General features: G+C 39.3%; 2 protein-coding genes across 6 annotated transcripts; both read left to right on the forward strand.

Moving 5' to 3' along the window:
- The first annotated feature begins 453 nt into the window (after positions 1–453).
- Positions 454–5934, forward strand: mdu (meduse). Of its 3 annotated transcripts, none has more exons than XM_011312644.1 (6): positions 454–619; positions 704–939; positions 2956–3093; positions 4254–4714; positions 4905–5070; positions 5144–5934. In XM_011312644.1, exons 2-6 carry the CDS (start codon positions 928–930, stop codon positions 5246–5248), a joined length of 882 nt encoding a protein of 293 aa, XP_011310946.1. In that variant the 5' UTR covers positions 454–619; positions 704–927; the 3' UTR covers positions 5249–5934. The 3 variants fall into 3 exon arrangements, with proteins under 3 accessions (XP_011310946.1, XP_011310947.1, XP_011310948.1); XM_011312645.1 differs by having other exon boundaries at positions 708–939; XM_011312646.1 differs by lacking the exons at positions 454–619; positions 704–939 and adding an exon at positions 2416–2636.
- Positions 5935–9705: 3771 nt separating this feature from the next.
- LOC105271243 (insulin-like receptor) lies at positions 9706–26825 on the forward strand. 3 transcript variants are annotated; one of them, XM_011312656.1, is made up of 7 exons: positions 9706–9855; positions 16377–16554; positions 16625–17262; positions 17818–18226; positions 18681–18834; positions 19499–19676; positions 20616–26825. In XM_011312656.1, the coding sequence occupies exons 3-7, from the start codon at positions 17051–17053 to the stop codon at positions 23836–23838; spliced, it is 4176 nt and encodes a 1391-aa protein (XP_011310958.1). In that variant the 5' UTR covers positions 9706–9855; positions 16377–16554; positions 16625–17050; the 3' UTR covers positions 23839–26825. The 3 variants fall into 3 exon arrangements, with proteins under 3 accessions (XP_011310958.1, XP_011310956.1, XP_011310957.1); XM_011312654.1 differs by having other exon boundaries at positions 16377–17262; XM_011312655.1 differs by lacking the exon at positions 9706–9855 and adding an exon at positions 10211–11513 and having other exon boundaries at positions 16377–17262.
- Positions 26826–26963: the final 138 nt, after the last annotated feature.

Here is a 26963-nt window from a genome sequence, read left to right on the forward strand (position 1 = left end):
ATTATCGGTTATGAAACGCGATGAAAAAACGAATACTCCGTACTTTGACAATTTTTTTTCCTTCGACTCATCATCAAATAATTTAAAATCCTTTAAATCTCCTTCACTCGGATTAATTAAAAAAAAAAATCCATTGATTTAATAAATTCCATAAAAATTTGACAGAATCTGTGGACCGAATTTTCCCGGGCGGTCGGACTTTCAATCCAGACATAAAGACACCGCCTCAGCAATCACGAATTAATAATGCAAATGATTGATTAAAAATTCCGTAAAAATGGCAAAATAAGGGGTCAAAAGCCCCTCTCTGGTGGTGCCCCATGGGTGCGTGCGAAAATCGAGCAGAAACGGCAAACCGCGAGGGCACCCGTGCGATGAAGTCTCATTGCTTTTGTTTGGAGAACGGTTTTAAAGTGAACAAGGTCACGCCAGGTAAAATGGCAGTGTATAGTTGACTCTGGACATGAAGAGCCCAACTCACTTCACCGGCTGCCACCCCAACGTTTTCCACTATTTTCCATTGTTATTTGCGGTTTAAGTGAGCGTTTTAAAGTCACTGGAGTGCAGTGATCCTGGATAATAACACCTCAAACTAGATTAACGACTGCTTCACGATAAAGTATTAATTCGACGTCTTGTATATTTTTCCCATAGTCATTTCGTTTCAATCGCTCACTATTCATTTACTCTATATTTGTACAAGACAGGTAACGAAGGTGAAGTTCTATGTATCAGTGTGACGTAATAAGTGTCATGATAAACGAGCGTTTAGCTGGCTCTCGTCGCTTATGCCATCAGATAAAAAACGAGGGAAAATAAAAGTTACTTGTACTATCTGGTTGCGCACTCAGTATCACACCAACTTCCTGATAAAACGTTTTCTGTTTTTCTAATATTCACACTGGGGATTTATTAAAACCGGCAAATATGAAGATGGAGGTGAGTTAAGTTTGTTATGAATATTTTTGTCATTCTACGTCTGTTTATCGCGGCTTAAACTCGGTTTTTACAATTTCGGGAATAATATGTCGGATAATGACAATTAATCGTCTCGACGAAATTTCGTTGACACACATTTTCAGTCTATTACGTATTCTCGTAATTAATGAGCCAATGGAATGGAAAATAAATCAAGGCGAATAAAGTAGATGATCTCTTCGTAATATTGATTATAACTATTTTTTCCGAGGTGAAATCGAGAAATTGCGAATTAACGGGGGGAGACGGATTTATCCTGCGGTTTATCGGTGATTAAAATTTGCACTGGAGGAATTTATTTTTCCCAGTGCAAACGTGGATTGAGAGAGGACTGGAGATTCCACATTAGGTGATATCAAGAGAGTCAATCGTGTTTATAAATATACGAATGTCGCTGAGAAATTATTCTGAGGAATATCGAATCGACGGAAAATTTCCCTTTTCAAAGAAGAGTAAACCTACACGACTGCGAATAAAAGGAATAATTCCATCTTAAATTTATTCCATCGATTATTTTAATCAGGAGACGGTCGCGAATTTTTCCTAGCAGGAAAAAATTGTCGGGTATTCAAAGGTTGATTTAAACGAGAATAGAATAAATAGAGATTTTTTTCGAGTGCAGTAATGAGGAATTATAACTGTGAGGATAAATTACCTTGAGGCTGATGTGGATGGCAGGATCTAGTGCGATCGGGCTGGAGACTTGTGCAGGGAATTGGTGGATTATTCATCTGGATTCTCATGGTGTTTTTAAATGGCTGGGGGGAATGCTCCTGAACTCTCGGCCCCCTGACCCGACCTTCATCTCCAATGTCTCGGTATCCTTGTACGTGGGCTTTTGCACCAGGACGACTGGTTCGATGAACTAACCGAGAATGTGACGGTGAAAATCCACCAGTCGAACGGCTATTCAAATTCAGTCATTTTTATTTCCCGTCGTTTTTCAGTCGGTCTCGGGGCATCACCTCCAGGAGTCACAATGCGTGTCGGGGAATTACCGGGGGCTACCAACCATCGGCTAGCGCGAGACTGGAACAGAAAAAAAATCATTTCAAATGGTTAAAAAAAATTCAGTTGGAGATATCGAATGAGATAACGATTTTTAATAATATCGCATATGTTGCACGGGGAAAAATCCTGAATTAAAATGACGAAAGTCACTCCTGTGTCATCCTGAGTGCTCGCGAATTAAGTGAAATTGTGCATAAACTCGCAAGAAGGAAAGCCCCTTTTCATTTTCGATCGGTCGTCGATCGATTGGTGACTTTCACCGGTGCAAAAAAAAAAATCCATCTGTAGCATCTCTCATTCTCCCCCTCTGTCGCACATATGCAACTGTCATAAACAGACTGGCCCATTTTTTCACTTGCCTCCTCTTCCTTTTGGGGCCTTTTTTTTACTTTAGAAAGGAAACTGGCAGCACCGGGTTATACAGTTAGTCTGAGTGCGCACTTCTCTCGATTCGGTTTGGCATTCCACGAGGTTCAGTAGCCCACGTTTCCCCGATTGAATTAACTTCATCCAGTCCTCAATCATCTTCACACAGTAATGATACCCCTTAGAATCATCTAATGTGGTCTCAACAAATCACTCAAACCGCCTTTAATTCCCCGGTGTAGTAATAAAACCTCACAGTAACAAGTCATTCCCCGAAATCGGTAAGTTTTCTCGAAATATCTCCGAATCCAACAGAAATACCGAAATTTTCATAGTGACCTTTTTTATAGTCCTCATTGTACTCTGCAAAAAAGGTTCCAAAAAGAATTTCGCTATCTCTGTTAGATTTCAAGATATTCCCCGAATGCTCGAATAGCGAAGAAATCCACTTCTTGTATCAGTTACGTATTAAATATCCGATTATTATCAGATAACGAGGCAAAATAAATGAGCCAGATTGCGTTTTCCGAGTAGAAATAAAAGATTGATGTGAGTGATATAGAAAAATAAATAGAAAATAGAAAAATTGCGTTTTCTCAGGCTGATCATAGGAGGGAGCAGTTGAAACGTGCGACTGACAGGATTCAGCGGGAAATTGAAGAGGTCACAGAGCGAGAACACGAACTGCGAAACGTCGGCAGTATAAAGACAACATCAGACGAGACAGTAGACTCCAAGGTAAGCTTAACTGTTTCATTTTTTCCCCTCGAAAGTACACAGTAAATTCCCCGATTTGACGTCAAAGTCGCACTCCCACCGGATGCTTGCCAAATATTGAGAAGTTTCGCTCCATTCATCACTCATTTTCGCAATTATTTTTTTTTTCCACCCGCAAATGAGAGGTAATTGCCCTGAATTTCGTCTGGAATATTTGCGGTGTATTTGGTAATAGCGCAATTTAAGTTGAGTAAAAAAAAAAAGTGAAGAATTTATTGCGTTGAGGGGAGGAGTGAATTTTTTCGGAAGGTCCATTTGAAAAATGATTTTTTATCTGTCGTCATGAGAATTCAGTGATGATGTTGATCGTTATGGGTGGATGACTAAGATCTAGATGCAATCACTGGCTAGACCGCGTAATAATACATCGGAGCATTCCCTGAGCTGTTTACAAACGCGTACTTCTCATGAAAATTCTTCCCACGTACTTCTATGTATGCATTGTATAGTTGTCACGTACCAAAAATGCTTTCGTTTGAATAAGAAAAATTCCTCGGGCCATTTATTGCGTGGCCTTCATGCAACCTCGGATTTTTGGATGAATTATAATCAACAGGGTATGGAATGCCCACATTAAACATTAAACAATTTAATTCTCTCGTTGAAGTTGTGGAATTGAGTAAATAAAAAGTTGTTGACTAATATTTCAAGAATTCTACAGTGAATTTTCAACGTCACGTGCCGTGTTCCCAATTTTTTACTCCAAAAATTATTTTTCTCTCAAGATTGTGCAAAAAAATGCACTGAAAAATATTTTATAATAATTTTGCAGTTGTCTCAAATTTTTCTCACGACATTCAGTCGGAAAATGGAAAATCTGAGGAGATTTCAGAGTAAATTGAGTACACCGAACCGTTTTTTTTTTTCGATGCTATCATTTCAGCCTTCTATGTTTCAAATGAGCAATAAACCGACAGATTTCTCACACTAATTATCACTGGTTTCTCCTATACTACAAAAAAATTATATGGACATTCTAATTTTTATGCCCACAAAGCTGTGGGTATTCTTCAAAGTGAAAACTTCCCAGATTTCAACGATTTCCTTACGGAATTCGATGATCACACGTGAATTAATGTCAATAAATTTTTGGGTGAAAGTGTTGAATTATTTTTCTCCAGGTACGTCGTATGCCACAGGCCCTGATATCGGGAAAGTTAAAGAGGACAACGTCAACACCACAGATACTGGAGCCATCTCCACTCACGTCAAATCCACCAGACCTGACACCAAAAATGACAAACGGTGTGATATCAACCCGTACAACAGCCCAACCCCTGCGATTTGCAACAGGATTCAGTCAGAAGGGTCTTATGCACAGATTTCTAGCAACTCGTGGTAAAATATACAAGACAAATGGAGCTAATGGGGATTATCCAACACCACCACCCACCCCGACTATCGTTCTCAATCCACTGAGCATAAAAGCACTCGGTAGAAGTCTCAATAACAATAACGGATACAATGACAGTGATAAGGATGATGAACCTAAACAGCCACCTACGAGGAAGGGATATGTCCCAGTTGAACAGAAAATCCAGAAGGAGCTCAACGACATGAAAGAACGAGAGAATGAATTGAGGTGATTATTTTAATTAACCCCTTCTTAAATTTTTCATTAGAGACCAATAAATTCATTTATTCATATTAAATATTTTACGATGCACTCAAGACACAATTTGAGCGATCAAGTATTGGGTATGTTATAATAATTAAAAATAATTGAGATAGTTAAATTTTTTTTCATCAACTCGTTAATTCATGTTTCAAAGATTAATGAGGTCGCGAATGCTGGCGAAATCTCAACCAAATTTAGTCGACATTGGGAATGACAATGACTCGGATATATACGACAGCTCGGGTTTTCCGAGAAGTGGTACATCATCGAATACATTGACTGATGACGAGTCTGAGAAGGAATACAAAGGCAAACACAAGGTGATCTCATCATTCCCTAAAATCCATTATTCGGATAAAAACAAATTATTGATGACTAATCGTTATATTTCAGCCGAATCCCCGACGTCGGAGTACTTTGATAGCACAATGGGAAAATCTTATCGCAGCCAAGAGAGAGTCGACCGATAATGGCCACGACATTGATAACGCGTTTTAATTAATTGTTAATTTATACTCGATGGTGCTACGGGATGGCGTCTTTTGAGGATAATTTACAGTATTACATTGGTAGCTGAGTCATCACGTCATGTGCAAAATTATTATCGTCGTTGTTAATGAGGAGAGAGATTATGTTAAGTGTAATTACAGCCAATTGGAGACGTCTATTGTAGTTGTTAGGATTGTGGAGGAAAGTGGGGCATGCAGGGACTCCTGACTTTTCCTTTAATATTCGTAATTGAGGTGCTCATTAATCGATTAAAGGAGGGAATTTAGTCGATTATAAATAATTTCCTGTTCCCAATAAAGTGATAGCTGAAAATTTCTTCCACTTCTACGTATATTTATCTTTTATATATTTTTTTCTGATGTACATCCGTACTATTAATCACGATTAATCAAAACTCAAGTGCAATTGTTTATTATAAATCGGTGGGACACTGAGAATACGATTTAATTATTTATATTGCCAGTCTGTTAGAAGGTAGATAGTTTGGAATATGAAATGTTAAGACAGATAGGAATTATATTTTCATCCGCGAGAATGATGGGTGGAGGGGGAGTTCCACGTTATACAAATATTTAAAATTTCAAAGTGTTATGAGTTATTGTAATTTTTTTATTAGAATTATTATCCTCATTCTAGTTGATGAATTCTCGTTCAATAAAAGAGATTTGAAAATTTTTACGATTATTATTGGATCTTGGAATCACTCCATTATCGACGGGAGGAAATTATTCGTAGAAAATCCACGATTTTTATTTAATTCAATGCAAGGAGTAAAGCTTCCTCCGACAGATTGCGCCAAACGTAAATTCTTAATTAACAATTATTTTGAAACCTACAGTGCTTAATTGAATTTTTACGTGAGATTTGAATTTTTATTTATCGTTTTCGGGTGGAGAAAAATTGATAGAATTTAATTTATCAATTACCAATCTTACGAATTTTATGGACAAATCCGTCAGCAGAATTATGGTAATGAGGAAAATTATTCAAATCTGGTTTATGAAATTATAATAGTAGAAGTGTTGAAATCCTCAAAAAATTTCCAAGTCCCCAGGAAAGTCCGAAAAGAAAAAATGATTGGAAAAATTCATTAAGCCGGTCTAGTGGTCCTATGTATCTTCAGTCACTCCGTTTTCCTTATAAGGCTTACAAAACCGGTGAAGTTACATTCCAACAACTTCGGTGAAGCAGTTTTACGAGCGATCTTATCTCACCAGTGCATTCCCTCCGATTCTTCCTCCCACCCCACCGATTCATTTTAGAAAGAGACAGCAAAGGATATCCAACCACTTCACCACCCCAGAAATCGAAGTCCCATAAAATTTGAAATTGACGGTAAAATCGAATGTCAATTACAAACTTTTTGCAATCTCCGAGTGATAAGAGAACAGGTCCACGATTATTATAATGCTTCTTTTCTGGTTCAAATGTTTCTCGCGTGTTGTCGGGCAATAATTCCCGATTAAATTCACTGATCGGATTCAATGATAGAGTGCAATATAGGATAATTCATAAAATTCATAAAATGTCGACGATTTCCCATCAAAATAAAGGCAAAATTCTGACAATCCGTAAAAATACGTGAAAGTTGTTCGGGAATATTCACTTCATGTACCACGCAACACCTATCAATTACAGCCCACAGTGGATTAAATTACTCACCCCTTCACTTCACCGGCAAATGCATTAACATATTTTTTATCAATTAAGAAAATTGATGACATGCTATGTACTTAGTTAATCCGTAATCAGAATAAAGCCGGCTTTGGAAACTGGTTTGAATCATCTACTCTACAGCCATTAAGAAATTCGATTCAATTTCCAAGAAATTATACTGACGAAAAATTAAATGAAACCGCCAAATCGATTTCTCAATTAAATTATTCCGTCAAAATTCAGGGAAATATAAATACAAAAATAAATACAAAAAAAAAATTCAGCGCGGTACTGAAAAATTGACAACATAATAGCTGCAATTATCTGCACTGAATTTCTGCTTGAAGCAATCGGGTTATCGTGGAAGTCAGGATAAAAAATTGATTTGCGATATGGAAAAGCTTCATGTAGCGATCAAGTGATATCATAAACTGTAATTAATGCTGTCCCAGGACACAGACGGAAGAAAATCATCTTTAATAGGAGGCCCCGTAGATTCTACCCACGACAAATGGTCAATATTCCGGCAACACAGTTGCAAAACTAGCAATCACGTATTTCTCAATTCCCTCGCTGTCCCATTATTTTCATCCAAGATACAGTATCAGAGAAATTAAATTGTTATAACGACGCTCCGCCCAGATATTTTCTTCTAATTGAGCATTTCCTGTTGAAGTACGATTCAACGATTCTTTTTGGTTGTGCGATAATCGTGCAATGGCTCGTGTAAATTTGCACAATGGCTCGTATAAATATACGTGTAGCTGTGCAGTACTCGGTTTGGTTCAACGCAAACGATACAGCTCGTAATTTTTTTACTCTCCTCCTCTGATTATCTCGGTTATACCCTCCGAGGGTTCAAGAAGGTGTTCAATGAAATATTCGATAGGGGGAGGGCCCACAATCAAATGAACGATGGAGAACTTCTCAGAGCTTTTTATCGTGGGGAGTATGAAGATTTAAAAAATGCTAATGATTATGGGCACAAAAATAATTGCCAGATTTGTGACCAAAAAAAATCTTGCTCTTCGGCATTATTCGTTTTTTCATCATGACTTCAATGATTATCTCGTGGGACTATCACCCACTCGATTGCTTCATGAATCGCTGAAGCCAGAAGACACATCAATTTCCCATGGAATGCTCATCCTGCCTTCCACTTTTCCTACAACTGCTCAATCAAGAACATCTTGAGACATTGATGGATCAGTCATGAAGCAGATCCTGATCATTATCTCATGACGGTCTTTCAATTGAAGATCGAGGAAATGCCCTTGCCTGACAATTTACGGTTGTTGGAATAATTTATGGGACATATCATTCATTACAACTTCGAACGATTGATTTTGCATAGAACATTTAAATATTTATGGTATTTAAACCTTTGGTTGTTGCCCGGTCTTATCTTTTCAAATTTGGGATGAAAATTCGTCACGCGTATATGATTACTGGAAATTAAGACGTTTCAAAAAATCTCGTCAGATTTCTCCTGACATCGAACGGCTGATGAAGAGACTAGAGTTCAGCCAATAAAACAGAGACTCTCCATTACCGAATTTTGATATTTTATACTGAGCAAATTATGAATTTTGTTTATGAAAAGATCTCAATTGATATTCTTCCCTCAAAAAAATTTTTTTTGGTTCTGATAAATAGGTATAATGGATCGAAAAATTTTTTTCCTGGTTCTCAGGGAAAATGAATTATACCTGGAATTTCCTCAAGTCGATACAATTGAAAAACGCACACTCCCTCAATTCTGCATTTCCCGGAGTATTCTTTTTTCGATTCTCAGAAATGACTATTTTCAAAACAGTTGCTTCCACAAATACAAGCGAACAATGGGTAGAGAGACAGGTTCTCAAATGTCAGCAAATGATTTCCTCAAATTCAAATAAGCCATTCAAACTGACAGTTGGTCAATCAATCAAATTTATGAAAAATCGTCCGATCCGATTCCAACATCCTCAACCATAAATACGATAACCTTAAAAAATTCCGAGTCGTCCCCCCGACACCCCGACAATTCCGTCATCTCCCCCTCATCAATTAGTCTCAGTTGAAACTCACCAAAAAATCCCCAAACCCGCTCTTCCACCACGTTGACTCCCCCCAGGTCCTACGCCAATGTCGAACAATTCCACAGCTGATTCTCGTTCCACTTCTGCAGCAAAAAAAAATCCAGAATAGTTCAGAGAAATTTCAAAACCCTCCCAATAATTCATCACAGCCAACCAGCTGAACATAATAAAAAATCACCCCTAAGTTTGAAAAAAAAAAAAATAGAACTTCGCAAAAAACTCCCTCCCCCCAAAAATTCTAAATCAGTCCCAGGGCCCGACATCAGTAACTGCTGGTCAGGCCCAATTGTTCATTTTTCCGAGTGTGATACACACTGGCCTTCTGTGTTTTCTGGCCTTCGACTTCCGCCACAAAGTTTATGGCATAAACCACGAAATATTATTTCTTCCCACATATACCCAAACAATAACAACATAATAAAGTACTTTTTAACGAGTTCGAGGGTTAATGACACTCATTAGGAAGTACTTTTTTTTACTTACATCATAAAATATAATTTCCCCATGGAAATCCCTTGTCATGGCCGCCATCGCCGACGCCACCCGGCGCCAAAATGGTCGCCCCTCTTTCCCTGTACCCCTTCCGTGCGCGGGAACATGCGCGAGCACCGAGAACGCCCGAGCGCCGAGAACGCCCGAGCGCTGGCGATCGGCTCCCCCCCATCGTCGAGTCCAACCGAATGCGTTAGTTTACGCTTGTACACCGCGCGGCGTGTTTAGTGTCTCGTGTCGTCCAACACCTTTCCCAAATTACCAAACAAAAAACCACCACAATCCACCAGAGTGATAATAAAACCCACCGAAAGGAGATTCGCGATAAGTGATCACGGATTAAATAAAAAATCAACGCACCAGAGGGTGAGTGAAGGAAATAACGATTAAAAAATATGGGGCAAGGTGGTCGCATACCTGCCCTCTCCACTCGACCCGTGAAAATCCAATTCATAAACAATCGAGATGGAGGATAAACTGGTGTAGGAAACAACCCGAGACGCAGTTGGAGATGAGAATAATTCGTCAGCGACAGGGGAAGGGGGGGGAGGGATTTGTTGGCAGGAAAGAGGAAATACAGGGGGGAGTGCGTGAAAAAAAAAGCGCATGTGCCCCGTTCCGTTGGGTTGTCTGTCTTCTGAAAAGAAGAAAAGGAAAACAAAAACGGGTAGAGGAAAATGTGAGGGCGTTTCGAGGGGGCAGGATGCCCACAGACGTAGTAGACGCTGTTTCGATCGTGGAAAACACGTGGGGCACGGCGTCCTCGGAATTATCGCAATTTTTTCATTTTTTTTTCGGCTTTTCGGAATTAAGGCTGGAATGATTGGGAGTCACTCCTGTCCTCGATCTCTGACACCTCTTATCTAACCTCGGAAATTAGTGATAATGTGTTAAGTGCAACAAAAGGAGTTTCACTCGGGGAGACACGGGTTAACGATCCACAAATTTTTAAAGCGACGCCAATCGACTTATTCTTTTGTGAGGGTTGTGAATTTTTTGAAGAATTCGAAAAATTCGGTTGTGTCATTGTGTTATTCTCGAGTGTACGGTGGAGATTTGGAGGATGTAAAGAGGGTTGGGAATCCCTGGAAAAATAGTGGCTGACAATGGAAGACGCAACCTTACACTGAATTTCGTCAGAATAGAACTAATCAATGATTCGCCGAGGGGTTGTTGACATTTGGCGGTTTTTATTGGTGTTGTTGGAATTCTGTAATAACAGTGGATGCTCTCTGGTATTCATTCGATTGCCAAATTCAGAGCATGTCGACTTGTAAACAACTGCGTTGTGTGACGTAATCCATTGAAGCGCATACTACGCAATAAACCGAGGAAGAGGGTCGAAACACCGATGTTTACTCTCTCCCTCATTCCCATTCCCCCAAAATCCTGAAAACATCGTAAATGCTACGACCATTAAAAAAATCCTATCATTAAAATCTTCTTTTAACCGCCGGCATCAGCTCATCAACGTCCAGGCATTTTTTGTCCACAACAAAACCAATTTTAAAAACATTCCTCTCGCCTCTCTGACCTCTCGTTATCCACTGCGTAATTAAATCCCCCGAATTTTTTCCCCCAATGAAAATACACAGTCTCACCCCATGCTCTCATCCCTCTTTTTTTCACCCTCAGATTCCAATTGCGTTCTATTTTCTGCGTAGATTGCTCCATAACGTAAACAACACGATTTCACACGGTTTTACTGGTTGGATATTGCGACGTATATTTGGAATCGAATCGGAAAAATGCTGGAAATTTATAATTTCAATACAATATATAATTTTTATTATTTTCTGATTTTCATGAGTTTCCCGATTATGCTGCAACAGATCCGGGGAATATTCAAAAATTCAACTAATTTAATTCTTCACACAACATAAAGTCTGCATTAAAAAATCGGTGAAGCCAGGTAACACGAGTATTTGTGTACGTATACCAGCACCGGGTGGAGTGGGTGTGAATCGACCGGGAGTAGAATTTCAGAGGACGCTCCAACGCGTCTGAGACTCAACCTCAAGAAGGTTAGAAAGTTCTTCACCTGGTAGACTATCCCCAGGAATGATCCACGAAAAACATTCCGACGTGATTACTCTCACGTCATCCATCGGTGGGCTCGTCACAGTAATTTCCCAGTGAGAGGGTATCCACTGGATTTTAAAATCGAGATGATAGTGGTCTCCCCTCCAGCTTGTCATTTCCCCGGTGATGGTTCTTTTTTTTTCTTTCTACTATTTCTTGAATGTCTCTCTCTCTTTGGGCCTCTCCTTCGGCATGTGCGCCACGAGCCAGTCCCGTGAGGTGGACGAGAGTCGTTAGTCGAAAATAATCTGAATTCCAGTTTGTTTCTCGTGCGACAACCTGCTTACCTCCTCCAGGAGGCCTTCTCGAGTGCTCCACACGAGTGTGTGTCACCAGGGAAAATGACGTGGGGCTAAAGCCCTGCGGCATCGGCTCTTTCATGACTTTTTTTTTTCCTTCCGGTACGTTTTTACTGACCAGTGATTTATTCGGGGATTGTTTGTCGTCCATCCGTGGCCTTTTTGCCGGTGAGTTCTCGAGGGGAATGCCATTTTTATTTGTTATTATTTTTTTTTTATCGATTTCAATTTTTTTATTTCGGTTATAATGGGTCAATAGTTCGGGAAGATTTTTTTACGGCAGAAAAATGCATTCCAAGGGTCATGGGAAATTTAAAGAAATTCGCAGCTGGGGATTAGTCCAGTTTTAGGAGAATGTTCAAGTCTCTGGTATTGAGGTAATCGTTATTCTGGGAATTCAACAATTTTTCGATGTTTAATGCATAGTTTATTTATTTTATCAGTTCTTCTAGTGGAGTGAACCGATAAAACGTGTTGTACACAGTCGATTGATCCATCGGCGACTTTTTTACGTCTGCCATCAATTTGCGGATCTAATGGCCGGGTAAAAACATGTTTTCGTGTCCCTTGTCTTTTTTCGATTTATCGACATCGAAACAGGTGTCCCGGCGCAAGTTACGTCGAGGTATTTCGCGATTTACATTTGCAATAATTAAGCGGATGAAAAACGAACAATCGGAATTTCTCCGTGACAATAAAAATCGTTCATTTTATTCGTGTCTTGCTAAAAAATCCGCGAATGTTGAATTTTTCAGATCACGTTACACCGAGAATGTCACACCAATTTCCAGGGAATTCCGTCTTTACGTTATGAATTCTCAAACAATTCAGGAAAAATTTGCTGTGAATTACGAAAATGAATTGTCCCTTTGAAATTTTCTCAAATTAATGAATCGGTATGAAGATATGAAAATTTAAAAAACATTGAATTTCACGACGGGAAATTTCCGAGCAATTAATCTTTCATTTTCGCAAAAATTTCCGGTATTTCAAAATTTCTTTTCCAATTTCTTTGAATTGAAAATTGAATATTGCATGTGGCACTACTTTTCCGAGCCTCAAACAAACAACTATAACATCCAAGGATATGATCATCAGATTTTTCTACGCCGTAACTCAAACGACTGCCAGAAATACCACAACGTAAAAGCATCGACCACCAATCGGTCCAATCGTATCCCCTCAATTCCCCGTTTCCTCAATTTTCCATTCACATCGGCTCCCCATCCTCTCCGTCATAAACCCCGTTATTACGACTTTGTTTATGATCCAACGAATTGAACCTCAAGACAGTCCCACAAGACTTGTAGGACCGAGTGAAACAGACACATGAGAAAAAAGCACTAAACGTGAGTTTACTGCGTAGTCTGGTGCAATCAAATGCGAAATGCACGTCACCCCCAAATCTACAAGCATAAATACACTTCCAAGAGAATTTTTAATGATGCCAAAGACCCCCACAAATACCACCAACACCCCAAAACTCCAAAACCCAAAACTATCTTCAGAATTTTCCGCGAAAATATCTTCCCCTCCAAAAAAAAAATTCAATTTTCAATTTCTCCAAAATCCCCCGAAAAATCCTCAAAATAAAAATCTCCAACACCGCGATATCCGCGATATCCGCGAAATCCGCGAAATCCGCGAAAACCGCGAAAACCGCGAAATCCCTCATAACCCGGATACCGCGGAAAAATAACAATTGCGTAAGTTATCGCCTTGTCCCTTTTATTCTGAAACTCGTGCCGTCGGAAAAACAATTCCACACTGGTGTTATGCGATGTACGTGTTGCCGATGGCGCTTTTATTTGTACGCACTGTACAATCCGGGTTTTGTCATTCAGCGGTAAAAGGAGATGGAGAAGAAATATCCGAGACAGAGGCAGAAGGCCTCGATCCAATTCGGTCGATTACTCGTTTCTGTCACGTAAGATAAGCCACCCAGAGGGGGAGGTGGGCGGGGGGGGCTTTTGTTTGCCCGAACTGTCAGCCCCATACCACCGCCACATTTTCTCTCCTTATTTATCCTCTCTTATTTCTCTCCTTATTTCACTCATCTCATTTTTCTCCCGTGTAGCCATTTGAAAATGGGCGCGTGGGCATGTTATTGCCTTCTGGGCAAAACCAAGGCGATTCCGATAATCGAGGGGCTGTCCCTCTCTCTCCATTTTATTTTTTTACTATTTTTCTCTCGCTCCATCTCCTGGTGTTGCACCCTCTCCGATGCTGGGGTCCATCCGCGCATTCCACGACGACGACGCACAAGCGCCTTCTGCATTTCCACGGGGCATCTCTCTCGGGTCTCTCAGGTCCTCGAGGTTTTCCGGAATTAGGGGGAGGAAGAGGGGGCGGAAGGGAGGGGCGTCGCGACGCTGAGACGTCTAATTCTAATCGCCCCGATTCCCATGGCCCCGATCCTCACTCTCTGGGGGAACGACGGCTGCACTTTAACCGAAAATCTTACGGTGGTTTTCACACCGGATTTATTTCTTTACGAATATTTGAGGGGATCCAATAGCACGCGGGATTGATAATTGATTTTGGGGGGGTGGCTGAGGGAGGCGGGGCGAATACACAAACAAAAAGAAAAGGGAAAAAGTAAACAGTGGTTCACCTCGTCCTGGTGAAACGTCACCGTATGTTTGTATGGGGGAATGAGAGAGATAAATAAAATGAGAGAGATAAATAAAATGAGAGAAGATCTCCACCAATGGAGAAAATGAAAACAAAAATTCAATCCGGATTATGTGTGTGAAAATAAATAGAAACACTGGAGAATCAGTTCCATTTTTCATTTCGTTTTATTGCTGGTTTTCATATTCAGAATTGCTACAAATTAATTTTATTAAAAATCACGAGGATCTGAATGTTTAAACAATTTACGTTTTCAACTGCTCATTAAAAATGAATTGTTACGGAAATTCTTAATCTTATCTATGCAAATAACCTGCAGTTTTCAGTCATTCCATGCACTGTTGGATGTTTTTTTCATTTCTAGGAGCAGCTGCCACTGAATTTTTAAAAACTCATCAAAGTTCTCATTAATTTCAAAAATTAAATTTCGACCGGAATTTTCAAACTCATTATAAAAATTGATAACTAATATTTCAGCGGAAAAATGCAGATGAATTCCACGTAAATGAGTGATAACCGCGTTTTTTCTATTTCGTCGAAAAAAAAATTATCCACGCCGAGAAAACGGAGAAAATGCGAGTCTCATTGAATATTCATGACTGATAACTTATATTTTATTAATAAATGCAGATAAATGAGTGATCACGGAAGATGTAATATTTCTCTGGGAAGAGTAGAAAAACAATATATATTTTAATTTTCTCAGGGAGTAAGTGGAAAAAATGTGGTGTTGAACGATAAAAACTGGTGCCTGGGGCTTTTAATTTACTCGGTAGTTTCCCATTCTGGAATATCTGTGAACGGCCGTGAATGTGTGGGGGATAAAGGGGTAAGAGGGGAATGTCAACTTCTCGTCGCCTTGTTATCACGAGAAATTATGAATGGGCGGATTGGTGCGCCACCGATACGTCGACGGAAACGAGTAATAGTAACATATTTCCCGTACAAGCAGTACGTCATTCCCAACATCTCAAATTTCATAGAAAAAATATTTTCTATATAATATTAATGTGTCCTGGGAATTTCCTCTTCAATTCTGGTACGCGTTCATGACCCATTACGCAATGGGAAATTGTCACACCGACTTTATGGCACCGGCACACTTGATTCAAGCCCCAGGAATTTTCGATTAATCGTATTAAGTGGCTTTATTGAGATTACGATGTACTTGAAATTGTTTTTTTCTCGCATTGTTGGCTGTTTTATTTTTAGAGCTCAGGCGCCAATGGTGGGAGCTCTGGATTTCAGAATTTTTCACATTTTTTTAGGGATTTATCATTTACGCATGAGATTTTTCGACCCCTGCTCAATTTTTTTCTAATAATACCTGAGATATTAATAAAAATTGAAGATTTATCTATTTTTCGTTTTTTTATTGCGTAAATATCGAAGAATTAGTTTTAATACTAATTTTAATATAAATGCCCATTTTATTATTATTTATTTATCACTTCCAACAAAAAATTCGGCTGGGCTAGTTCCTCCCGGAAAAAATAATTCCAAAACTTCCAAAAAAAATAGTCAAATCACCTCATTACGTATAAAGTTTCAATATAATTTCGTCCCACTCATCTGAGAGGCCATTTTCCCCTCGTTAAACTATTTATAACCCTCGAAAATCTCAACTATTTGTTAAACACCGGGGAATAATGTGTTTACGTGGTGATTACGCCCTCCCGTCGGGACAATCCAAAAAAGTTCGTTAAAAAAATACATATAAAAAAAGAAAACACCTGAAGACACTTAGCAACTGCAAAGAGAGTCTATCGTCTCGTATTTCTTGCCCACACCATTCCAGCGAGCCGTTAATGACCGGTGTTGCCCCGGTTTATGCCTCCACAACTACTAATAATCGAATTCTCTATTTTCCAGGCTTGAGCTGCTCTGAAGACTCACTCACAGCCATTACCATGAAGTCCAAGAAATTTTTCATATTCAACAAGAAGCTACGATAATCGAGTCCTCTGACTCTCCATTTTCCTCAAAACCTGGCAATAAGAAAGGAAAAGAAAAAAAAATTAAGTGAGATTGAGAAAAAAAAATGGTCAAAGTGAGGGAAAAATAAAGAAACTCGTTGTGTTATCAGTCTCGACAGTGGTATTTACGATTGGTAATTTCAGTTGTGGAGTGAATTGTGATGCCTATTTCATCGTATTCAAATGAAAAACTTTTGTACGAGTTAGTGTGGAAGACGAAGCGTGAATTCATCGATTCACGGACGTTTTTGAATGCACTCGAGTGTGGAATTAAATAGGCAATTGAGGGGATGTGAATTTAAAAGAAAAAAAGTGATGGGAAAAAGGATAGGAACTGTGGAGAAGTAATAATTGATGCGACGTGAATGATTGCCATCGTTGCAGGCACATTGCGATTGGATTTAAGTGGTGGACAGAGAGGAGTTTAAATACTGAGGAGTAAAATAAAGAAAATAAATATAAGAGTTGGTGGTAGGGACTGGTTGGACGCGTCACCGGCCCAATAATCTTGGAACGTTAGTGCTGGCGTTGGGAATAAATCAGTGAAAATAGTGTCCATGAAGCGAGAAGATGAGGACGCGGAAGCTGACGGTGGTCATTGGTGTTGGGATGTTTTTCATTGTTTTTATGGGCATTTTAACACCTGCCCGGGGACAGGGGGCAAGAATTTTTGATAAGAAGTTTGGCAAGGGGAGGAATAAGACGGATAAGGGAAAATTTCAGACTTTTATCACTGAGGATAGGGATCTCATGAGGAATAATCGGGCTATCAATCACACCAGGTAATTTATACTTGACCTATTTTTTTTTTATTTTAATTTTTACTTTTTTTGGGGCAAGAATTTTGAAATATTTGTGATAAGTCCCTCTGATAACTGGTAATTCACCTGGATAATTACCTCTTTTTCGGAAAAATTGTGGAGAAAATGCCCTGAGACTTTCGTGACATTATCTCAGGGAATTCAGATATTATAGAGATAATTTTGTATTTATTGAGGTGTGGAAAATCAACTCTCCGTTTCAGCACTTGCCCCGTGATTTTATTTAATTTTGTTCGGCTTGAGGTGCCTTTGAATTGACTCTCTCCAACTTTCCTCTATGTTTTTTTTACAATATCCGTCACGTTTCGGAGACTTTCTTCGGTCATTGCTGGCGAATTAATATCGTTTTAATTTGTCAAAGTGGGGAAATAGGAAAAACACACCGTTGACGTCTGTCTGAATTTTATTGCTCAAAAAGAAAAACTGTGCAGTCCAATAAAACAAGTTTATCGATTCAAATGAAAATAAAAAAAAATAAAATATGCAGGAACAGAAATATTCTCATTTAATTTCCAGCCCTAAGGATGGAAATCTTTTGAATCCGAAGGATCACCAAACCACGATGATGTCCCAAAACATGACCTCCATTCACCATGAAAAGGAGCGACCCTTGAAGAACATCACCATTGGAGATGGAATTTGTCATAGCATTGACATACGCAATTATATTGGACATTTAGAGATGCTGAGACCGTGTCGTGTTATCGAGGGATTTTTGCAAATTGTTCTCATGGAGCAAGTGGAGCTGAGTGAGCCGATTAAACCGTTTGAACTATTGCGCGAAATAACAGGGTACTTGTTGCTCTATCGTGTGGGCAGTATCAAGAACATTGGCCACCTCTTTCCCAATCTGGCTATTATTCGAGGTGATAAATTGCTCGCTGATTATTCCCTCATGGTGTACGAAATGTCAAATGTCCAGGAGGTAATTATCATAACTATCAATATCCTCTTAATTCACTGAAATCCATAATGTATTGACTAATCCATGAAGGAAGGAAAGATTAATTATTGAATCTCCTTTAGAAAAATTAAATGGCTAGATTTAATTGCGGGAAATTTTTTTATGAAGGAATTTTTATTTCATCCCGATCTCATACGATTAATTATGTACCAATGATTCGTCGGGGTGTCTTGTCTCTATTAATCAGCCATTCCCACGCGAAATCAGCGTATTTCGTGTGTTCCCAACGAAACCTCCTCGACCCGTCGACGTCAACGGGTCAATTGTCGTTAATTAGCCGAGAATTGAATTAGCCTTTCCATTGCCCTCCCTCTGTCTTCTCATCTGTTATGATTGTCAGTCAATAACAAAAACAGGAATGACACCTCCGCCTCGCTTCAACAATTAACTCGTTATTTTTTTTTTTGTCTTTCAGCTTGGATTAACGAAGCTGACGAAAATAACTAGAGGTGCTGTCAGATTGGAAAAAAATCCTTCCCTCTGCTTTGCAGACACCATCGACTGGTCGAGAATTGTAGTAGCTGGCACAAATTTCATAAAGAATAATGCGAATAAAGCCTCGTGTCCAAGTGAGTAAAAAAATTTCACGATTATCTCTCAAATTATTTTCACGACTCCAAGGGAATCGATGGTGTATATTTAAAAGAATATGCAGGAAAGAACGACCATTGTTCATAAAAATGTATCGACTTCTATTTTTTAACAGAATTTATGTACCAAAAAATTATTTACCGTATTCCTTCACTCCTTTAGAATGCCCCAGTGGTATTAGCATTTAAATTGATACGCACATTGCTCAAGGGTAAGCAAACATGCGTTTAGTTCCTCCACAGATTGAGTCCGGTAAATTTAGCGAGGCGCATATTCCCTTATCGTACCCCGTGATAAACTCGGAAAGTTGCTCTGGGGAAATACTGGCACCCCGCTGGGATACCGTTTGTTGGCTAGCCGTACCTTGCTGTTCATTTTCGTCCGTTTAATTCAGCTGCCAAGTGGTCAATTGATATAATTTGAATTGAAAATTTCCCTCAATCGTCGATCATCATCGATAATTATTCATCCGAGATAAAAAGTGATTTCAAAGTTTGAAGTGTTTTAAATGAAAAAAATGGAATTTTTACCAGAAAAAATTTTGAGTTTTGGGGTACATTGGTGAAAATTGAATTAAATTCGGTTTATTTAATTTCGCATATAGGGAATAGTTATTTTTGAGCCTTCACTTGTGAGTTCTAGGCTGCTCTGGATGCCCGGATGGTCATTGCTGGTCGACGAGCGTCTGCCAGAGTACGGAGAAACCAAGGTGCCATCCTCAGTGCCTTGCTGGCTGCACTGGGCCAACTGAATATGACTGCTACGTCTGTAAAAATTTTACCCTCAATGGAAAATGTATTGCTGAGTGCCCCAAACACTTGTGAGTATTATTTTCTCGTCTTTTACGAATGAATCTGTTGAATTATCTCTCCCAGATTGACTGATATTTTTTGAAAAAAAAAAAAATCTACGAAACAAGTCGACTTGTTATCCTTAACCTGTAGCGCATTGATCTCGAGGGAAAAAAATTGTTCTTATTCATCGATTGAATAAAATTTCCACATTCGAGAAGGAGTCTGAAATGCTGATTTTTCTCAATTTGTCGATCTTTTGGTTGTGTTGGAGTTGTATAAGAACTAATCAATATTGAAGATTAAAATCGGAGATAAATTTAAAGGCAAGTTAATACCAGCAGAATTATTAAGTTCGTGGCTCGTAATTTTCCAGAACCCAATTTATCACAATGGGGAAGTCAACATTTGCTAAATGCAACCGTGTGCAACCACCGGGGACACTTGACCTGGGATTTGAATGCCAATGGGATAAGCTTAGTCATATATTAATTTTAAACGTCGTAAAAGGCACTTACAGGGAATGAATTATGTTGTTTAAAGGGGATCTGATAAACTTTAATAACTCTTGTATCTCCACCTCTTGGGGTTCTCGGACTCTGGGATAAAGTGAATTTATTGGGATATCGAATAATCGTAAATGTTGGAGATCAATTTGAATTCAAGGATCAGAGATCAAGACGATCGCACAGCTTGTATCGATTGGGTTTTATTATTATTCCACAGTTGAGGTTTTCGAGGAGATAAATTCTTAATGTCGAGGACGTGGATTATAATAATTTTAACCTGACATTAAGCCCTTCGGGAAATTTAATGATTTCTCCGAGCCAATTCTACAGTTCAGCGAGTAAATCAATTTTTCCGAATCTCACCGATTAACAAACTGGGAAAATAAATAAATAATATTTATCCTTGTCGGCACTTCATGAGGTATTTCCTCCACATAAAAAATATCTGTGACTTTCCAGATACTCACACGTCTCTCGAAGATGCATAACGAAGGAAGAATGCCTTCAAATCCACGAGCCCCAGCTGACTGGTGAGGACGACGTTAAAAGACGTCCATTCAAAGGGGCATGTATTACGGATTGCCCTCAAGGGTACGAAACTGCAACTGAAAATAACGAAGCAACTTGTCGTCCCTGTAAAGGCTCCTGTCAAAAAATTCGCCCAGGTGAGATAATCCGCCACATATCAGATGCGCAAAGGTTGAAGGGATCGACAATGATCAAGGGCTCCCTCGAGTTCCAAATACGCAACAGTCATCCCCTGGTGATGCAAGAGCTGGAAGATGCATTTGGCGACGTGGAGGAAATAACAGGTTCACTGAAGGTGATTCACTCATTTCCAATTACCTCCCTGAGTTTTTTCAAGAAGTTACGAATAATCAGGGGTGAAAAATTGGATCTCAACAACTCGAGTCTCGTAATTCTGGACAATCCGAATTTATCGAGCATTTTTCCACCGACCCAGAACGTGCAAATACTCAACGGACGTCTTTTTTTCCACTACAATCCTAAACTCTGCTATTCCAATATAACGAGTTTTGCCAAGAGAGTGGGTATAACTGACATAACTGAAATGGAAGTCCAGCCCGATTCCAACGGTGACAAAGTCGCCTGCGATACGACCAACATTCATCTGACAGTAAAATCAAGAGGCCCAACATCAGCTGCCCTAGAGTGGACAGTCTACACCCCAACCAAGGACCAGGTGTTGCTGAGCTACCTTCTGAATTACATAGAAGCAAACAATGAGACCCAGAACATCACTTACGAGAACAACGCATGCGGTCACAACAAATGGCACATAATGGACGTTGAGATTCCAAACAGCCCCCCAGGTGGTCTTGTTACGCAACAAATAATTGATCTCAAGCCTTACACACGTTACGCCGTTTACGTTAAAACCCTGTCAGCAAGAAGTAGGAACAACGCAAATGGTTTGACCGGTCAGTCGCCAATTCTCTTCTTCAGGACTGAGGCAGACGTGCCCTCACCCCCGACAGCGGTCTCCAGCACTCCAGAGAGCGAGAGTACTTTGAACATTACCTGGGAAGCCCCAGAGCAACCAAATGGTCCCATCGGTTACTACATAATCGCTGGTTTCCTTCGCTTTCACGATATCGAGCAGCTGTCAACTCGAAATTACTGCACACGCGGTCTGGAGCCTGGCCAGGGCTTCGAGACCATTCACGAGGTGAAGATAAAGCCACCACCGATGCAGACAGATTGCTGCACCAACGAGCTGCCACTCAAGGAGGAGAGCTTTCAGATTTACTGTGCAGCCAATACAACAATTAGTTGGATACCCCAGGAGCGAAAGAATTACTGCACTTTCCACAGATACGACAATGGGGAATCGTATTTTTTGAGTTTGACTGGCCGCTCGTCATCCTCGACTTTATCACAGAGGGACAGAAATATTATTGAGGCTGGCAGGGATCTCTTGGATGACAGGCGAACGAGAATCTACAACAACACGTACTATTCGTTCGTATTTAACGTTACTGCAGACAGCAATTCGTATTTGATTAAGGACCTCCGGCATTTCTCATCGTACACGATATCTTTGGCAGCTTGTGGTGTTACACTCTCGAATGGGAGTCACCTGTGCTCCACAGTGGAGTACACCAATGCAACAACTCTGAAACGAGAGCACGCTGACGATGTGGAGAACGTCAGGGTCCAAGTGGTGAATAACTCGATTGTAATCATCTCCTGGAATCCACCGAGATCACCCAATGGCTTGACTGTCGCCTACTACGTGGATTATGGTAATCTCGACGTCAAGGATGCCACCAGAATATCGAATTGCATTCCAGCTCATTTGTTTCGAGGGGAGGAGATCGTGGGGAATCTCAGTCCTGGGAGGTACAGGGCGAGGGTCAGGACGAGATCGTTGAGTGGTGATGGGGCTTGGTCCAGGGAAGTGGACTTTGAAATTGGCCTCGAGGTGGACAATACCACGACCATTGTTCTCGTGATTATTATTGGGGGCTTTCTAGTGATTCTTGTAGTTGGGATTTTATTGTGGAGGAGCAGTCAGAGGAGAAAACAACAGGAGAGACTCATTGCCAGTGTTAATCCTGATTATATCGAGTCGAAGTACGTCAGGGACAGCTGGGAGGTGCCCCGGGAGAATTTGGAGCTTCTCGAGGAGCTGGGGCTTGGAAATTTTGGAATGGTTTACAGGGGAACTCTCAATGGTATCACCCCAGTGGCTATCAAGACTATTCCTGATAATTGCACGGATAAGGATAAAAATGAATTCTTGAATGAAGCGTCTGTTATGAAGAATTTTTCAACTTATCATATTATAAAACTGCTGGGAGTTGTGAGTGATGGGGTACCACCTTATGTTATTATGGAGCTAATGGAGAATGGGGACCTCAAAACTTACCTTAGAAGAATCAGAGACACAGCATTTGTGCCTGATACATCGAGGATTATCAGGATGGCGAGTGAGATTGCTGATGGCATGGCTTATCTCGAGTCTAAAAAATTTATTCATCGGGATCTAGCTGCCAGGAACTGCATGGTCTCTAAGGATCTTGTGTGTAAGATTGGAGACTTCGGGATGGCTAGGGACATTTATGAGACTGATTACTATAAGATTGGACAGAAGGGGTTGTTACCCATCAGGTGGATGGCACCTGAAAACCTCTCGGATGGTGTTTTCACGTCTGACTCTGACGTTTGGTCCTTTGGAATTGTTCTGTGGGAGATTCTCACACTTGGAGAGCTACCATATCAGGGCTTCTCCAATGATGAGGTTCTTCACCATGTTCTCAGGAAGGGAACTGTTAATATACCCAGGAATGTTCCAGAGATTGTTCTGAAACTCATGGAGAAGTGTCTGAAGTGGAGGCCCATTGAGAGACCAACATTCATGGAAATTGTTGCTGAGCTCGAGCCTTTTGTGGGACAGGATTTCTGTGAGAAGAGTTTTTATCATTCCGAGGAGGGGATCGAGGTCAGAAGTGCTGGACTCAAGAAGGCTTATCATCATCCAGCTCAGATCAGATTTCACTGGGGCAATGAGACTGCCAGGTGGGTCAGGGAATTCGAGGACAATGTTACCCTGCTTGATCAGACTAAGGCAGGCACCAGCAGAGGGAGAATTTTTAAAAATGGTTTCCAACATTTTGGAAATTTACCCATCATGGAAGATGTACCTCTGGATCGGTGATGAGGGGAGAGAATCAAAGTCCTGATGTTCGTTGTTTCCCTGCAGAATTTGGTATTCAAAGCTCGAGTGAGTAAGACACTGTACAAAATAATTATTCTCAGGGCTATTTGTCACTCCGTGAGAATCGAATGCGTTGCATAAAATATTGGAAATGCTCACATTTTTATCGAATCGTCAGACGTTTGAAAAAAAAATCGAGTAATTGCCTTTGACAGTCCTAGAGGCAAATATGCAACGTTCAAGTATACGAGAGTGCGTGAGTCTGCTAAAGCTGAACCATCCAACGATTAATTTAAGTAGATTTATACAATTATTTTTTCTTTTGTCTCGTGTTAATTTTTATCTCTACGTTTTCTCGTGACAGAATGAAGTTTTTCGTGAATCTTTAAACTGTAAACTCGTCATTCCTCAAACAGGGCCAATTTTTATTTATTCGGATTTTCACAGGTAGTGGGAGATAGGGTTCAGGTTTATTCGGGGGTAAATTTGCTTTTTGCACCAAAGTTATACTTTTTTTTTCCCCGCGTGTAAATAATTATTGAGTCTGAAGGGAAGTCATGGAGCGATTCATTGAATCTCTACATTTTTTCGACTGGAGTTATCTCGGTGGGAAGGATTTTCTACAGCATGACATTCTTCCTCGAAACGTCAATTTGCCTTCTGATAATTTTGTATTCAATCCACCAAAATATTCAAATCTTACGTTTTAATCACTTCACCGCGGATAACTCACTCTCAGAGTGATTAAGAGAATTGCGATGTGTATTTAAAATCTCGGGTTAGAACGAAAAAAAAAAATCACTCCTCAAATTATGAGAAATATATTTGCAAGAGCCAGAAATTTTTGAATATTATTGTCATCTCTCTTTAATCAAATGCTGCATTATTTAATTGGTCTCAAAGGTAGTCTCGATGCAATAAATAGGATTACGGTACCGTCACATGTGTTCTCACAATTGTTTATCTTTTCATTATTAGTTCTGTTGATGTTGGGATGAATACAATCATTCGTATTTTTTTTTATTTTCCTCTCGGTTGCTCCACTCTCTACAATCTGATCATCTCGGAAGTGTAAATAGTTGCGTAATAATTATCTGCCGATGCCTGGTACACCAGATATTTTCGGTTAATTCGATCGTTCGTTGGTGAAAATAATAGTTTGTATAAACGATGATGAACTTTTATAGATTTTATATTTATATCTTGAAGATGAATATTGAATGATCAAATTGACAAATATTTCGTCACTCGACTGCTGTTGTAAAATGTGCAAAAACTGTTTATTAGTATTTACTGTTTTATTATTAGGTGAAATTTCTTTTTGTGTTTTACATGAGTGACAGGAGGATCACAAGTTAATTGCATTCAAAACATTAGAACCAAACTGGGGTAATCTCAAAAGAAACAGTTTAATGTTGATAAAGCGATTCGCAAAGATTGTAACATACCGGATGTTTAAAAATCGCGTAAATAATCGGTTTTTATACATAGTATATATCACCATTATGTAAAAACGATACGGTACGTTTTAATCGTAGTCAATTTACTTTAAGTTACGTTCGGTAAGAACCACAATGGCCACTCGGTGCCTTAAGGCAGGGATTGTCATTATATTTCGTTAATTAAAAATAACTGGAAGAAAAAACTAATCCTAAACGACTGGAGTGTTGAAACCGGCGTTCAATCATTTCAATTTGCGAATTAATGTTGCAATTACGTCGAATCGCATGGATGGAAAAGCAGTGATGAGTAATAATTCAACAAATATTATTGGACTGTTTTTAATGATTAAAACAAGAATTTATTGTTCTTGTCATCTTGACAGCCTGCCGTCACATATCATTCACTTTCACTGGGGAAGTCGTAAATAATCGGAGCAATTAAATAAACGAGGAAATTTAATCAGCAGATGTATAAATTCCGGGGATAAGTGGTAAAGCAATCAGTCGAATTTTGCAGTTCTGTTGCACATCGATTATTTCCCAAAATATGAATTTCGGGAGGAAATGACAAAAGACCTTTATTATTGAAAACTTGATTAGCCGCAATAAAGCTCTCTTACCATTCCCTTCTAAATTCACTGGTTTTCGAGATAACACGATAATTAATGGATATGTTGAATTCAACTTTTGACACTTCACCACTTAGCTACTGAAATCCAGAGTGAATTGAGCGCACATGATTTGTAAAATTGTCGCGTGTAAATACACACCTCTCTCTATCGAACAAATAGATAGATCTCGATTAAGAAAATCCCTAGATCTAATACCAGAAATAGCTGAAACTGTTGACAACAATTTTTTATACAAAAAACAAACGCAAAATGTTTTTTACTGAATAGAATAGTTGTAGATTTTCATGTTTTATTTTGGAAAAATGTGGAGTCTGGCTCTGGTACCTCGGGAAAAAAAAAAATGGTTCATTACGTTAGTGTACAGGTGTGAGATGAAACTTATTTAATTTATTGTGTTGAGCCTCAAAGTGAGAACAAATATTTGCAGAGGAATGGGGATAACTTAACCCCTGCAGTCATCAATTACCGCAGAGAATACATTTTATTCCTAATCAAAAGATAAATCCTGCCATACCGTATCTTCCAAGACAAACTATGATATAATTAATTGTACGAATAGTTTAATATTTATGTACCTTTAAATGTATAAGTTAAATTATTACTCCCAATTCCCCAATTGTTTATTTCCAACAATTACTTCACCCGCGAAGAATTGTGTGGGCAGTGGAAAAGAAACTCGTCTTGTCACATAAATCGTCGATAATCCACGAATTTCTCTTTATTACTGTTATCACCAGTTTTTCATCCCCAAAGACTTGACTTTTCCACTTCCAACACACAACATACATTACACTAATTTAGTATTGCCGCTGAGTATTATAACTAGTCACATAAGCCAAAAGTTTGTTACTGTCACAGAAGAATTTTTTTTTTTTGTTTTTTTTTTCAGTTTTGTAATAAAGAGAGATGTGAAACCCTAATCAGTGTATTTTTATTACATCTTGCTCATTAAAAAAATTATTAGTAATGGAATTGTGGAACGTGGAGAGAAGAGCCAGTCAATTAATGGATCGCGAATTATTGAGGAATTACTGAAAAATCACATGTCGAA

The sequence above is a fragment of the Fopius arisanus genome, unplaced genomic scaffold (assembly GCF_000806365.1).
Source record: "Fopius arisanus strain USDA-PBARC FA_bdor unplaced genomic scaffold, ASM80636v1 scaffold00105, whole genome shotgun sequence".
In the NCBI taxonomy this organism is placed as follows: Eukaryota; Metazoa; Arthropoda; class Insecta; order Hymenoptera; family Braconidae; genus Fopius; species Fopius arisanus.

Coding starts and splice junctions, on each gene's coding strand:
- LOC105271243 (XM_011312654.1), top strand. CDS start 17,051: ATGAGGACGCGGAAGCTGACGGTGGTCATTGGTGTTGGGATGTTTTTC. Junction 18,227..18,680: donor AAATGTCAAATGTCCAGGAG/GTAATTATCATA, acceptor TTTGTCTTTCAG/CTTGGATTAACGAAGCTGAC. Junction 19,677..20,615: donor GCTGAGTGCCCCAAACACTT/GTGAGTATTATT, acceptor GTGACTTTCCAG/ATACTCACACGTCTCTCGAA.
- mdu (XM_011312644.1), top strand. Junction 3,094..4,253: donor ACGAGACAGTAGACTCCAAG/GTAAGCTTAACT, acceptor ATTTTTCTCCAG/GTACGTCGTATGCCACAGGC. Junction 5,071..5,143: donor AATACAAAGGCAAACACAAG/GTGATCTCATCA, acceptor GTTATATTTCAG/CCGAATCCCCGACGTCGGAG.